General features: G+C 44.1%; 1 protein-coding gene across 1 annotated transcript; it reads left to right on the forward strand.

Annotated features, from left to right (window-relative positions):
• The first annotated feature begins 2,019 nt into the window (after nucleotides 1–2,019).
• Nucleotides 2,020–13,841, forward strand: LOC101770354 (tyrosine decarboxylase 1). Its single transcript, XM_004956021.3, has 13 exons — nucleotides 2,020–2,179; nucleotides 2,248–2,407; nucleotides 2,741–2,813; nucleotides 2,923–3,153; nucleotides 8,865–9,028; nucleotides 9,171–9,311; nucleotides 9,940–9,999; nucleotides 10,564–10,728; nucleotides 10,930–10,986; nucleotides 12,222–12,286; nucleotides 13,097–13,220; nucleotides 13,319–13,456; nucleotides 13,558–13,841. Coding segments are annotated over exons 1-13 (1,503 nt in total). The 5' UTR covers nucleotides 2,020–2,177; the 3' UTR covers nucleotides 13,681–13,841.
• Nucleotides 13,842–16,530: the final 2,689 nt, after the last annotated feature.

The following is a 16,530-nucleotide window of genomic DNA, read 5'->3' on the forward strand; positions in this document are numbered from 1 at the left end:
TTAACTACATGTATGCTGTTGAATGCTCAGAAATATGTAGAGATGGCGAACCCGAAATCCAAGTACCTGATGAGTTTGATCCGATAAGAAGGCAGGTATGGAAACATATCTTTACCTGTGGGTATACTAATGGGCAACATCATCTACCCATCCGGTAAACGGGTGCGGGTACGGGTGCATATTACCCATACCCGCATACCCATGGATAAAATATACCCAACTATAATGTTTGATAAACTCATAAACTTGCATGTTGTTAGTGAAGGGTGACTTAATTAGTATTGGTAACTAACTAATAATTTTATGATTTATTAGACTATTAATTGGTTAAGAATTGTCAATTATGTTTTTATTTACTCAATTTCTTGGTGTATGCACTTTCTCATGTGTTATATTTACGATTCTAGTAGCTTATAGCGGGTATGCTATCGGGTATGGGTTACCCGACGGGTAAAAAACCCTGTACGGGTATGGCTAAGAACTTATACCCGCATGCGGGTATGGGTTTTTAGCGGGTAGAAGTAGAGTTCACGGGTGTGGGCATGGAATAGCACTACCCAACGGGTATGTACCTGTTGCCAATCTCTAGAAATATCATACATAGTTTGTTTACCTGTCCTGCTTTATTGATAATTATTACAGTAAAGCTGATTTGTGAAGTTGTGTTGGAGTATAGAGACTGACTCTGGTTTGGGTTACTATGGCTCAATCCTGAAAGATTCATTGTGTGTATTAGCTGCTGCTTTTATGTGATGGAGAATTGGTGTATGTGCACGCTTTGGTTTCTTTCAAGACTTGGTTGCATGCATACTTACTCAAAACATAATAGATTTTACCAATAAAATGTGCTGCTAAGGTTCTTAATGGTGGAATATGATCACTTGGATTTGGATCCACGACTTGGCATGTGTGCTTTTACTTTTCTAGATCTGGCAGCAAGATGTTTTTGTTCAATCTCATAATCTATATATGGGCGGTGAGTGTGCATACGTGTACGCAAGTGTTTGTGTTTGTACTATGTTTCGTGAAAAGAAAATTGAAGATTAAAAATTTATCCATCGACATGCATAAAAGTATTTATGATAACCCTCCTTCGTGTAAAAGATTAGGAAAGTACATAGCTAATGCTAATAACAACGTCACCACACTGAACCAAGGGCCCAGTATGATGAGATTAGATCTGACCATGCTGGCCTATGTCCATCCCAAACTTAAACCTAGCCCAGCCCAGAACATAAGTTGGCCCAAGATCAAACCGACTGGTATGTTTTGGATTGCCTGAGAAGCTGAGAGTAACATGTCATTCCAACAAGAAACTGTAACAAACAACTGAAAACAGATGCTACACTGAGAACACAAGAATGAAGTGTCTCAGTTAGGTTTAGCATCTGGCTTAGTGGACTGGACGATGAGGAGGCAACGCATGCACATGAGAGAGGCAGGTTCGAACTCACTCGTGGCAAATCAGCAATAGGGAAGAAATCACGAGGGGTGACATAAATCGGTGAACACCCTTTAGGGAACGGTTGAGACATTATGCCTAATTGCTTTGGACCTCCATACAAATCCAGCAGCTCCTATAGTGATGCCGGGCGAACTTAAATAGTTGCAAATCTCGGAATCCACTTACTGCATGTGGGATTGTGATACACAAATATGCTATCGAGGCAAAGCCTGTGCATATTCAATAAATTTGCTTAGAACCGACTAGGTTGATTTTTTTTATTTTTTCGAAAGGTTCCGTAATAAAGAATCTAACACAAAATAGGTTATTTTTTATATTACCTTTTATGAGTGAAGTTTAATCTATCAACGTGGCGTTTGAGTGTTTTTATTGGTATAGTGTTAAAAAAAATGTAGCAATTCAAACCCAACCATGAGCTAAACAAAATTTTCCCCATCCCTTTATATACCCGAGTCCTATTTAAAACACGTCTTCTGAAATTTGGGAAAAAGAAAGAGATGCTACGATTTTTCCCTGAACGTGATGCCAAGATGCGTGTGTAGTGTGCTGTGCCTTCCCGGGGCGGCGCTATCCTACAAACGAATCGGCACCACATCCGAAACAACCTCAAAACCCTCCCACAAAGATCCATCCATCTCCCTCGCGCCTCCCGCTCTCTGCCTCCTCCTCCTCCCGTCCGTTCCTACCATCTCGCCGTAGAATTCTGCAGCACATGTAGAATCTCTCCCTCTCGCCTTCTTCCTGTTTCTCCATTTCTTGATTATTGATTCGGTTTTGCCAAGGGACGGGAGCGGGAGCAGCAATGAAGGAGCCAACGGCGGCGGCGAGTGGCTGCGGCCGATGGACGCGGAGCAGCTGCGGGAGTGCGGCCACCGGATGGTGGATTTCGTCGCCGATTACTACAAATCCATCGAGACCTTCCCCGTCCTCAGCCAAGTCCAGGCACGTCACGCCGTCCCTGTCCTGCAGTCTGAATATCAACTGCCCGCAGCTGCATGCTAGTCTATCTCACTTGAATGAGGCCTGCTTATCTACTACTCCAATACAATAATTTTTTTAAAATACAATGTTTTTAAAATACAATAATTTTTTTAAGGAATACGCATTGGTAACTTTTTTGTAGGTTATAGTAACAGTACATTCTGAAGGAACATTCGATAGTAACAACTGTTAATTTTGGTGTCTATTTCTTTGTGGAAGATCAGTTCTTCTATAAAGCATCATCGACCCAGTTTGCTTTGATAGTGATTGACCAAGCAATTTATTTATCTGCAGCCAGGATATCTGAAGGAACTTCTACCAGATACTGCTCCAAGCAAACCTGATACGTTGGAGGCCCTTTTTGATGGTAATGTTTTCTTTTGTTCCACTTTCAAGTAACATTAGAATTCACTCCAAGGCTAAGCGTAGAAAATCCTTCGCATCCTCTGTTCTGATTTGTCGTAAATGCTGCACAGATATACGAGAGAAGATAGTGCCAGGAGTTACACATTGGCAAAGTCCAAACTACTTCGCCTATTATCCTTCCAATAGTAGCACTGCTGGCTTCCTTGGAGAGATGCTGAGTGCAGCTTTTAACATTGTCGGATTCAGTTGGATAACCTCTCCTGCTGCAACTGAGCTAGAGGTTATTGTCTTGGATTGGTTTGCAAAAATGCTTAACCTGCCAAGTCAGTTCCTGTCAAGTGGTAAGTCTTGTTCAATAACATTTTGTTGCACGTTGTGTGCTGTTTGAAATATTTGGTGATCTCAAGATCGAGCATATTGGTTTGGTCTCTTTTAATATTGTAGCACCTCCTAATTTAATTATACCTTGCTTTCAAGAAAAAGATTTAATAATTGAGGAACTAAGGGCCTGTTTGGGAAGGGGGTGTTAAAGTTTAACAGGGTGTTAAACTTTAACACCTTCAAATAAGGTGTTAAACTTTAACACATTGGGGTGTTTGGATGGTCTACTAAACTTTAACATCTTAGGTTAGAAATGACAATTATACCCCCACTCCCCCCTCCTTCCTCCTCTCTCTTCTTCTATTCGTGCTCGCGGTGGCCTTCTATTCGTGCTTCCTCCTGTGGCGGCGGCGCTCCGACGGGGGAGGCGGGGGCGGTGCCGCCGCCCTCCGCGCCGCGAAGCCAGCGCGCGCCGGCGCCGCGGCCGCGAGGGTCGCCAGCGACGTTGGGAGCAGCACGCGGCACCAGAGGTCGTCGTCGCCGCCGAGCTCGACGGCATCCGACGTGATATACATCGACCCGCTCCCGACGATGGTGGAGGTGGGCCGGCACCGGCCGCAGAGCCCCGACCTCCGCCCGCTCGTGCTCGTGAAGCAGCCGAGCCCAGACCTCCGGCCGTTGCCGCCGCTGAGGCGGCCGGCGACGCAGCCACCGCCCCCGCCACAAGCGAATCCCCCACGGCCTGCTCGTCCGCCGCCGCCCCCACCGCCGCCGAGGCCGAGGCCTGCTCGTCCGCCGCCGCCCCCACCGCCGCCCCCACCAGCTCATGCAGATCGAGGCCGGCGACCTCACCCGCGACAACCCGCTGCTCGCCGCCCGTGCGAGGCCACCCGCACAAGGCCGCCGCCCGCCGCCCGCGTAGGAGCGGCGCGGACCTCTACGGCGACGTGCTCGAATCCGTGGTGGAGCGGGTGCCCGCACCGGACCTCGCCGCCACGGTGCGGGTGTCGCTCGGGGCGATTGCGGGCGTCGCCGTGGTGGCCCCCCGCGTGTGGAGGTCCGCGAGGGCGGCGGGTGGACGGCTTGCAGAGGGCGGTGGAGGCCTCGTTGGAGGCCGCGCCGTGGATCTGTGAGCGGGGATGGCCGGCGGGAGGACGCGACGCGGGAGGGAGAAGAGGGGCAGCGGAGGAGAGAGCAGGGGCAACCAGGGAATAAAGTGGGGAGGGGATCACTTTTAACACCTTTAGCAAGTTTTAACACCCCCTTGAGGTGTTAAAGTTTTTGGGGGTGTTAAACTTTAACATCTAAGTTTTAACACATCTGTTTGGATCTCAAAGTGTTAAAAAGTGTTAAAACTAGGGTGTTAAACTTTAACACACTCAATCCAAACAGGCCCTAAGAGGCACCGAGTGTTGAAGCATCAACCCATACCCATTGGTAAATCCAAAACCAGGTACGTAGCGGTGAAGGCCCCCGTGTCGTCTCCTCTGGGCGACTCGGGCAGCACGCCCGATGCCCGCCGCCGCCACCCCCTCCCAGCCTTCTCTCCACCTTGCCACCGCCGGAGCAGGGTGCCTTCTAGGAAGGCGGCGGCGGGGGCTTCTCTCGCCTGGCCGGGCACCTCCTGCTCGGGTCAAGACAAGGCGGCACCAGCCATGGAGGCGGCGGCGACGACCCCGGCCCAGCGGATCCGGTGTCCAGGGGATCGGATCCGGCGCCCCCGGTGGCAGATCTGCAAAGAGCGGCTCCACCAGCAACTCATCAGCGCGCAGCGGGCTCCGGCGCGGAGGTTAGCAGCGCTAAGGTGGGGGAGCAGCTCGGCGACACGCGTGGCCGGCGGTCTGACGGGGTTGCGGTGCGGCTGTGGCTTGGTGGGGGACACGGACGGCAGCTCCGCCCTGGTAGGGGTGCAGCCTAGCTGCAGTTCAGCGGGAAGCGGCACGGCAAAGGATGCGTGAGTCCTAGCTGCGGCTTCGGTCAGCAGTGCAACTGCGGCGGATGGCGGTGGTCTAGTGGGGGCACGGAGGCCCGACGGGGCCAGCCACTCGGCAGCGCGTCCCCGAGGTGCGAAGGCTGGTGGGGACGTGACCTGACGGCCTGGAGGTCCGGCAAGGCGGCTGGTGGAGGGAGTGACTCGGGGACGTGGTGCTGCGGGAGGCGGCTTCCGGCCTTATGCGGGCATGACCAGTGCGCGTGAGGAGCTACGGTCCTCGACGAGGAGGGGGCGACCAAGGGTGCCGCTGACGCGATCTCACCCGTGCCTGCCATCGCCAAGCTGGGCTCCTTCGACGTGAGACGTGCCGGCTGCGTGGCCTCCCGTGCCTTCAACGGTGGCAGCGTGGTCTCGCGGCCAGGGTGGTCTGCGCAAGGCGTGTCAGCGACACCATGGAGGTGCGACAGGGATGCCTGGCACAGAGGCGCGCTGGTGGCACCGAGGTGGTGTTGTGGGCGTCGTCGGGCCACCTTTCTCCTCGGCTGAGGAGTTGTGGAGGCAGTGACGGGAGAGGGAGGCGGCTGGGTGCTGCGCGGCCGGGGGAGCACGCGGTGGCAAGGAGGAGTGCGGTGGCCGGGAGGAGCACGGCAAGCGGCCGCGCGGTGTCGGTAAGGAGGTGCAGGCGGTGGAGGGCGCTACGTGTGGGCAGTGATGGAGGGCTGCGATAGAAACGGAGGTGGAGGTACGGTGGCATGGCGAGTGGAGGCGCGGCGGCGATGTCGCCTCGGCTGGGTTGCTGTAGCAATGGCCCAAGAGTGCGGAACCTGGTACGTGTAACGAGGGGTTGTATTGCTCTAGGTGAAAGACCTTACTGGCCTTCGCGCTGGTGGACATGACGGTGGCGTCCTAGGATGTTGTCTCCCCGTTGGGGGCGTCATGTTGGAGCTATGACCCTGCTGCACGGGGTTCTTTGGGTGAAAATCCTATCCAGATCCTGGACGAGCGATGAGACGGCGCCAATGGCGTCATACCTTCCTTGGACAACGTCTCTAGAGACCCAACTTGATTCGTGGCACTGCTAAGCCATTGTCACGGGAGGTCATAGCCGAGGGCGGCAACTCTGCCGCGTGGTGAGCTGAATGGGTGTCGCCGAGCCCATGTGCAGGTGTTCGAAGTTATGGTGGCAGCCAGGGGTTATTGCATAGTTGTCAAATTTGGCTGTTTGCAGCGGACCGTGGCGGTTGATGTTGCCTGGCAGTGATCAGTGCGGTGCGGGACTGCGTCAGAGGACAGCGCTTGCGGCAACGATAGCGTGGGACGACTAGGCTTGCAGCAAATCGCGGCGGGTTGCTCAGCCTAGCTGGGCTATCCGGTGCGGTACATCATCGGAAGACGGCGCAAGCGACTTCTCTGGCTTGCTGACACGGCGGAGAAGGCTATGTACGAGGGTGAAGCAACGAGGTGAGGTTGACACACTGTGGCGGCTTGGCTAATCAATGGAGATCTTGGAGAGCAGGGCAATATCACTCAACATTCTGACAGCGACAAAAGAAACAGATCCGTGGCATGGAGTACTGCGGTGGGCGTGGTAAGGCCCCTGTGTGCGGTGTATCTTTGAGGTGACGAGAGAGAGGAGTCCGAGGTGAGATCCCCGCGTGTTGTGTTATCGTGGCGGCGATTGCGAGGCAGCCTGCGAGAGGTCCGAATTCGGTGCTATCATCCTGTCAGATGGAGAGTGATGTTACAGCGGCACTACGACGGAAGGTCCTGCATGGCGGTGGCCTTCTCGGTGCGGTGCTGTCTGCTTCTCGGTTCTACGTTGACACTAGGTTTCACTGTAAGGTTTCACGACTTCTTGACCATGTGTATGGTGGTACGGGCTGCGGTAAGGCTTCGGTTCTGTCGTCGAAGTGTTGTGAGGAGTGGAGTTCGGCGACGGTTGATGTCCCAATCCAACCGGCCGATGTGTTGTAGAGTTGAGTTGCGTGTGATGGCATGGTGCGGCATGCGTTGAGGATCCAATCCAACCTGTCGGTGCCTGCGTCATTTTTTTCTCTTTTTCTTATTTTCGTCCAGTCTGAACTTCATCTTCTTTATTAATATATTCGGCAGCTCTCCTGCCTGGTTCATTTCAAATAAAAAATGCACCGAGTGTTGTGCCAATTAGGTTAGACCACACACAACTGCATGCACACATAGTGGTGCCAAAAGTACAATAGTCCTAACTGATATGTGGATTCAGGAGGTGATACGTTCTCTCATCTGCTTCTGTTCGGCGGTGCTGCCAAAGCATCCTCTTAGAAGTCAGAATGCGCGGCAAATTAAACAAAATAGAGAAAACATGTCAGCAACAAACGCCAAACAATGTGCATCTCCTCTCAAGAAACTGAAGTTAACTCAAACAAGCCCATCTTATTTCTACTGACGCAAAGCCACCCTAACAGACTTATCTATGAATTATGAAGGCCCTTTCTCAATCAGCACGAGACCAGTAACATAATAAACTACTTTCGGGATGTCTCTCATCATTCATGGTGCGGCGGTACCTCTATCATCACCCACTGCCAAGGTCCACTTAACGGCGCTGAAATTAGACCCAGGACCAGAGCCCCCATCCTCTTCACTGCTGAAGGCCACTGCACCCTGTCTTCAGGCAAATTTTTGCAACTCACTGCAATGCCCCCAAGCATTATCTTGAAGCCAAGAATAAAATGCAAACCAAGCCTATCAGCATAGGCTCCAAGCAAGCAATGGAAGAGCTTTGTATGCTGAGACGCGTTTGTTGCCTGAATAAGGCGCTAAACAACTCTAACAGTGAGCTGTATTTTGTTACACAGTTCTAAGTCTGTAATAGCTCATAGCTCTTTTAGATCAAAGCTCTAGTAGATATTTGATAATTTGCACCATATGTCTCACCATTAAATGATATCATCCTTCTTCCTTTATCTTGGTTAAGGAGGGGATTAATATAATAATTTTTAGTTGGTTATTGGTATGGTGTCCCCAGCTTCATCATTATTCATACAGCTATAAAGCTTTGATGTAAGAAAACCAGAAAATAAATATTTGAAATGTGAAAGTTTGATTAACAAGCATGTTTGCTATCTTTCCTTTGTTTGGAATTCTCTTTATGCCTTATTTTGAGCATTGTTCATTTTTTTTGTAATGCATCTTACATCCTTGCCCTTTTAACATGTTGAGTGTTTATTATTGCTTTCGATGCTGCATTCATCCTTGGGTTGTCATTTATGATAATGGGTTCAAGTGCTGCAATTTTTTGAGAATAGACTAACAGGTTTAACAACTAAAAAAAATACTAGAGATAAGGTGAGACATTATATGTTCATGAAAAATTTCAAGAGAGAACTCAATTCTTCCCTGAAGAATGAAAAAAGAGCAATACTTGGTGAATGATGCACATTTAGCTATTCACCTAGGGCTTTATCATATAACTCAAATTTTTGCACAGTTGAACATGCTTGTCCCTATCTCTAGTATTTTTTTGGTAGTTTATTAAAACAATCTAGACCCAATTTTACATATTTGTGCTAGTTAGTCCATTTTCACTGACATGTATCAGTTCATCACAAGTGGGTTAGGATGATACAGCATGTTTTATTTGCATATGCAAAATGAGAACTAATAGATACACTCTCTTTCTTGCAAAAGAAAAATAATAGTTATATGTTATTTCTGATAATATTTGTCAATATTCATTTTCTGAATCAAATAAGGTTGCATATTTATGTTGCTGGAGTCTGACATTCAGAGTTACTTTTGTTGTTTCCCTCTTTGCAGCACTTGGTGGAGGTGTAATCCAGGGTACTGCCAGTGAAGCAGTTCTTGTTGTACTCTTGGCTGCACGGGACAGAACTTTAAGGAAGCATGGGAAGACATCTCTTGAAAAACTAGTAGTTTATGCATCAGATCAGACACATTCTTCTCTGCAGAAGGCATGCCAGGTACTTGTGAATAAAATGAACTACCTAAATGTTGTCCTGCACACATTGTGGTCATTGTGTTTAAAAAAAGGGACTCCAAACGAAGCATGTCAAGTTTTGCACTTATTTTCTGCTTTTTGAGCTGACATACTTCTGCTAATAGATTGCTGGGATTTTCCCAGAGAATGTGAGAGTGGTGAAGGCTGACTGCAATAAAAATTATGCTGTTGCACCTGAAGCCATTTTTGAGGCCATTTCCACAGACTTGTCATCTGTCTTGATACCATTTTTCATCTGCGCAACAGTAAGTAACATGCACCACTTCCTAGAGTAGAACTTGAATACTTTTTGTGAGTTTGACTATTGAGACGTTCGAGAAAAACTTGCTGGTTTACTATGCTGACAATTCACGACCAGATACTACATGAAAATTCAGTTAATCTTATTAGTCATGTCACTCATATTGAATAATTTTTATTATCAACCGTCATCTTCATCAGCAAAAAAATGCTATTACTTTTTTTCTGGCGTGGTGCAGGCTACGCAAGTTAACCTATTTGTAATGCTACAATCATTCTAGTTGATTGCTTTTATTGAGATCCCATGAAAAATATGGTGATAGCTTTAGACTTGAAATTTATAGATTCAAACTGTGTTAAGATTAACTATTTGCTAGTTAGTATTGAATTACTTTTTTGTCCTTAACTTGATCATGTAAAATTGCACATCCATGACTCGTGTAATAAATGATAGTGTGTCTTCTGGTTCATTATGTACTATTTGCTTCTGATTTACTCAACATTGTGCTTTATATCAGGTTATAAAATGGTTAATAAGTATGCTTACATTATGTAACTTGCAAAGCGTGCCTTGTATTTTCTCCAAATGCAAGCAACATTCTGTTCTAGAAATTAAAAAAACACTTAATGCAGGTTGGCACAACATCTTCATCAGCTGTGGACCCCTTGCCTGAGCTAGGACAAATAGCCAAGGTGGATATAACTTATGGATTATGAATTATGATAGTTACAGATGTTTGTAGATTTACTTATAAAACTGACATGTTTAATCTATCTGTATGTCTAATATTTCCATTTCCATTTCTTTAATATTGGCAAAACGGCATTTTGTTAAATTTATTATCTTTTGTCAAACCGTGATAGAACTCATAAGTATATGCATATTTATGCTGTTCGAAATAGCACAAGTACCAGTATGCATTCTGAACTTAGTTCACATTTATTAAGAAAAAAATGTCTCCATAAAATTGTGTTTAAATCTTTTAGTGTGAAATTCTTACTGATTTTCAAGTAATTTTTGTGTCTGAATTTGTTTAGCAACAGTCTGACATTGTCTCAGTTCTCTAATGGGAACCAGTACCATCCAATGTCCAGGATGTTTCACTGGAAATTTGGTCTGCATCTACCCTGCCACTAGTTATCTTATTTAGAACAGAAATTGTGCAATTTCTATGGTTGAATGAACACATCAAATTTTATTTGGTATGGGCTATGCACATTCATCAAATACTGTACTCACTTATTCAATTCCTTTAGGCCCACGACATGTGGCTCCATGTTGATGCTGCCTATGCAGGAAGTGCCTGCATATGCCCCGAATACCGACATCACTTGAATGGAATTGAAGAAGCGGATTCATTTAATATGAATGCACATAAATGGTTTCTGACTAACTTTGATTGTTCCTTGCTATGGGTGAAGGTAGGCCATGTGATGAACCCAACAACCATATTGTGTTTCCTTGAATTGCTGCATCATTGAGCTCAATAATTATGGCTAATTTTCCCCTAACTTTAAAATTGCAGGTAATTTATTTTAGCGGTCTTTTTTTTCTTCATTCTGCTTCTAGGACTATGACTAATATGCTATTCCTAACATGGAAGTTGGTATCATGCACAACAGGACAGAAGTTATCTTATACAATCATTGTCTACGAATCCAGAGTATCTCAAGAATAAGGTTAAGATTCTGTCCCATTATCAGTTAGGCCCCGTTTGGGTCCAAGGAATTGGAATCTATTTAATGGAGTAGGCTAATTTATGTTGGAATGTGGCATTCCACAACTTTCCAAAGTTTAGATATAAGCCTATCTTAAATTCATGGGGTGGGAGATGGAAATTGATTCTATAGATTATGGTTATTAGATGGAATTCAATTCTTATAGCACGCTCTTAGACTCGCTTCTCTATAGTAGAAGTGCAGCATACAAGTATCTCTCCCATATCACCAACTATAATATACAACTATATTCCACATACAATTATATTAGCTTAATTAATTTGTGTCTAAATTATGATTATTAGGATGGAATTCAATTCCAATGATCCAAACGGGGCCTTAGTGTTTTGTGGATTTTTTTCCTGCATCGTTTGTGGTTTAGATAGTGAATAACAAAATGGTGCTGATCATGCATCCAAATAATGTTAGTGTAACTTGAAATTTACAAGTTCTGCTCTGTGGTTGAATGTGATGTAACGCTAGTAAGGCAATTAGTCCACAACACCACTACTAGACATGCACTAATTAGTCAACACACTATGCACATAACAATATCTGCTGAAGGCCCAATTTGCAAGAGTCCTACAGCAGGGCCCAAAACACACAGACGATAGGCCAGAAAGTGTCACGCTCTCTAAGGGCCTACATGCACACGGGCTGCTCTGCTCCGTGACGCTGACCTGAGAAGTTCAGTCTTTTGTGCATCTAGTCCTCTGTCTTGTCTTTACACCTCTCCTCCAGACAAAAATCTTATGTGGATTCCTCGTAGCTAGCTGATGTGATTTTCTAAAGGGATATATGTTAGCAGAGTTCAAGGCCAGTTGATTTCAAATCTGAGGCTTGTGCTGCTTCCTTGTGAAGAACCATTTGGTGCAATTTCTGCAGTCACAATGTTGATAATGCAAAAAAAAACATTTTGAACAGATCAATTTTTGAAGTGACAATGTTGGTAATGCAAAAACATTTTCTTTTCAATTTAGTCAAATTTATAGGACAAACTGAAGTGTGTATTTTCAACAGCGTAGAATGATTGAATTTCATAAACAGTAAGGGATGCACTGCAATTTAATAAAAAAAATACGCCCATGTGAAAGTTATTTACTCTAAAAGAGAATTTGGTGAGAAGTCAATATTATTTTTATATAAATTCATTATTTGCCTGGTGCCAATGTTTATTAACAATCTAACAATTTCAGGCGTCCCAAGCAAATTCTGTTCTTGATTTCAAAGACTGGCAAATTCCGCTTGGACGCCGTTTTAGGTGAACCCACTGGACAATCAATATTACCATTTTTCATATGCATTATTACTCTTTCTTATGTCGGTACTACGTCAGAACATTTTCATCTTGTTTCTGGAATTGGAATGCCACCATGCTTCCATTTATTTGGTTACATGATGAGTAACATGATCTTTTTTGTGGCTATCTTTACCATTTAATTGAATTGATATCATCATAGCATACATGGTAATATTGATAAGTTATATTTTTTTATAGTTAGAAGTCCTTTAACCATGTTCTTTATAAGAAGTAGAGGAACCCGACAATCAATTTGCTCCTGTGTGGAGCATTTTATTTTTTCGAGAATACGCAGGAGAGCTGCGTATCTTTGTATTAAGAAGAAAAATGTCAACATTTTACAACGCGGGCCATATACCGGGCGCACACACACGGTGATACATCATCAGAAAATGATTATACAGCAAATTGATGACCTGAAAAAGGACTAGCCTAACAGTCTGTGTGCCTAACGATGTAGCCGGCCATCCAATGGCTGCCAAATACTTTGCGTCGGTGTGGAGCATTTCCCACCAATAAGTTTTGTCCATTCCAAATAAATGATTGATGTTTTATTTTGTTTACAAATTGTTTATTAATCTTGATCCCCTCTAGCAGCATCCAAATATGTCAAATCCTATATTATATTTAATATTGTCTAACCCAACATATGGAGATGCCTAGAATCCTCCTATCCTTAATGCAGTGTTTCTGACTCCCTACAGTTCTTTTTCAGTTATTATTGTGATGAAATGTATAAATTTCTCTTACCAATAGGAGCTTCCATTTCAGATCACTTAAGTTATGGATGGTCTTGAGGCTTTATGGCGTGGAAAACCTGCAAAGCTATATTAGAAAGCATATAGGGTTAGCCAAATATTTTGAAGAACTTGTGATCTCTGATTCAAGATTCGAGGTAAAATAAATCAGAAACCAACTAACTTCTTTTCGGTACTAGTAAACTCAGGCAGCCGTCATAGCTTGAGATATGTCCAATTCACTGCAATAATTCAGGTAGTGACTCCAAGGACCTTTTCGCTTGTTTGTTTCCGCCTTCTGCCCCTGGCCTCTGACCAAGACAATGGTTACAAACTAAACTATGGCCTAATGGATGCTGCTAACTCAAGCGGGAAGATCTTCATATCTCATACGGTGGGTCCCCATGGAATCCTTCAGTTCTGTTTCTGCTCACGAAATGGTGTGTATGGGCATCCACTGATAGTGCTCTGTTTTCTCCCTCCCTCTCTGAATAGGTCCTTTCTGGCAAGTTCATCTTGAGATTTGTAGTAGGAGCGCCACTCACAGAGGAGCAACACGTCTTTGCTGCTTGGAAGGTTCTGCAAGATTTGGCCACTAAACAGTTAGGAAGTTCATAGATTAAAATACTAGAATTAATTGATTTTGCCTCTCTATTATGTGAACATTTATGGAAGACTAGGCATTAGACTTTGATATTAATATATCCATAAAGTCAAACCTGGTTTGTTACCACCTTCGCTACCCACTCAAGCTATGCTTGGTTCTCGCATGTTCATCAGATTTATTAGCAAACTTAAACAGACCTAAATAGGATACTCCATGGTTTATGTTCCGATTACTGCCAACTAATAGGTATGGTGTGCCTACATTTACCAAATGTAGTATATTCATAGGGCTTCACATAATTTCGAAAACACAAGTTTTCTTTCTTTTTACCCGATAAAACAACATCTCTCTTGAAGCTTAATTTACTGTGTTTCTTTCATTAGAACAAATATTCCATTAGTGGCCTTGCATCCTTCGTGAGGGCACCATTTAGGGATTTCGCAGGCAGGGGCGGATCCAGGTATTGGCCAAGAGGGGGACTGATCCAAACTTAATACAAGATCAAATGTTTTACACATTTATTATGTGTATAGTTTTTTTTTGAATCTCCATTAATTTTTAGCCTTGGACCCGCGCTGCAGCCCCTGTAGCCCGGGTCCTTGATCCGCCACTGTTCACAGGACCATCTTTAACGTGTGTTCCATGAGCACATTGGGGCATACTTCCCCTGGTTGAGCATTTCAAAACAGCCCCCTTTTTGTTTTTATTTATTCAGATTACTTTTCTTGATCAATTCAAAATTTCTTTCTAAAATATATAATTATGTTATGATACATGACAGGATATTTCCATACATTTATTAGAGTGACATCAGCCTTTTTTAACTCATAAGGAATTTAAAGAAGGTATCATTTTTGTGGGTGTTGGGATAATTTGTCTCAAACAGAATACGGTATCCCTAGAGTCTAAACATAACCTTCCAAAGTGAAAGATTTATGTGGAGAATCTCAATCAAATATCATTTGCATATCACATATCCAAATGTTCTTAGCCCTTACATGATGGTGATTAAGTGGGGCTTCCATCACAGGTACACATTCCCTATGATCTGCACATGATTCTACTTTTAGGGCCAGTGGCATGATTCTTCAATCACATACACATCGTGTCTTTGCAACCATGCCTTACTTAGACGAGGAGGATTAATGGATGCTTGCTGCTTGAAGTGTTTCCAAGGTTTCTTAAGGAGTACGTAATCACTTTCTACTTAATAATGAATTCCTATACAAAGTATTAGCATAGCTTTCTGTAACCCAGTAGTGGATCTCTTTGGGTCAAAAGAATTCTGAATACGTTTCTCAAAACTAGGATTTCTTTAGGGGGGAAATTAGTTTTAAGTTGTTATTAGTTTACGAGGAATGTATATGCGTACCTTATTTCCATGCATGGGCAGTTGTCAACGGGCAACATAGAGTCATACACATGGGCAAACCAACTTTTTGAGAAACACAAATATGGTTACTTTTTTCCCTCTAAAACCCAACCATATGGGGAGCAATTGACAATGAAAAATGCTATAGACATGAACTAACTAGTTTGGTGAAAAAACATGTAACTTACGAAAACTTACGAATATTTATGAAAACATACTGAGTGGTTAGGTTGTCCCTAAATTAGTTAGGTGAAAGGCAGATCCAATGGTGATACCTGGGTTATGTATATAGATAGTATATCCACTGGCAGAGCTACATGTCGGCCAAGGTAGGCCATGGCCCCCTTTCTCTCTGCTAACGCATAGCTGGATAGCCTCTTATTGTTCCATGACATGCATGCTGTCTTCAGTAGTGCATGCATGATGGATGGATTGTTAATGAGTCAAAGTAGTCATGGGTTTTGGTAGCATGGCTAATTTTCTTGCAAATTTACTACTGCTATGTATGAAGGGTTAAATCAGGGGTCTTGTTGAGGTCACCCATGCTCTATCTGATGTTTTTGTGTATGCATGTGCATATATGTCAAAGAAAACTCTGGATTTTACTTATATGATATATAAGAAATGAAATTTTGGCCGCCATCTATAGTCGAATATGATGCCAATATATATATGGATATGTCAAGATGTCAACTTTGGCCCTATTTGTTTCCGTTTATCAGCAGTTTATCGGTAAAAATAAGCGAGAATCCTATCAAATACCTTGCTTATTTTTTCAGATTCTCGCTTATATGGTAAGCTGCTTCGGAAATTTGGATTACAAGAAGCGAAAAGTGAGAAGCGAGAAAATTTTCGTTTAGATTATAATCTAAGAATGGTTGAGAGAAGCAAAAAAATAAACAGGGCCAAGGCCACTTACCTCCCCATCTTGCTTGCGCAGAGGAGAGAGTGTAAATGAGCATATAGAAAAGCTAGTTATTCATCTAGAGAGATAAAAACTAAAGCAAAATCCACTGTCATGCACGGCAGATTAGACATAAGTATTTCGAGGCTAAAACACGTGCATAGTCCCGTTGGATCCAAGTTCTAAAAGTGCCTGGGACGGACTCGGGCCGACCTAAAAAAATTTCGAGCCTGGTTTTCTTTGATCAAGCGTGGCCCTAAAGGAGGCGTGGGCCGGCTAGAGGCCAGTGGCCCGAGCCGAGCCTAAAATGATCGGGTCTAGCAGTACCCATATCATTTTTTGGATAATACGATAACACTGAACTATCAGAGGGGTAATGAGGTACGATTATCTATGGTACCTGTAGTCGAGTTATTATACTCCCTCCATTCTTAAATAGATGACACCGTTGACTTTTTACTTCAACTTTAACCACCAATATCTATTGGACAAGTTAGTAACCACCAATATCTATTGGACAAGTTAGCTACCTAAAGTAAAATATATATCATTATATCTATTATCAAATGTATTTTAGATTCAACT

This window comes from Setaria italica, chromosome II (genome assembly GCF_000263155.2).
Source record: "Setaria italica strain Yugu1 chromosome II, Setaria_italica_v2.0, whole genome shotgun sequence".
NCBI lineage: Eukaryota > Viridiplantae > Streptophyta > Magnoliopsida > Poales > Poaceae > Setaria > Setaria italica.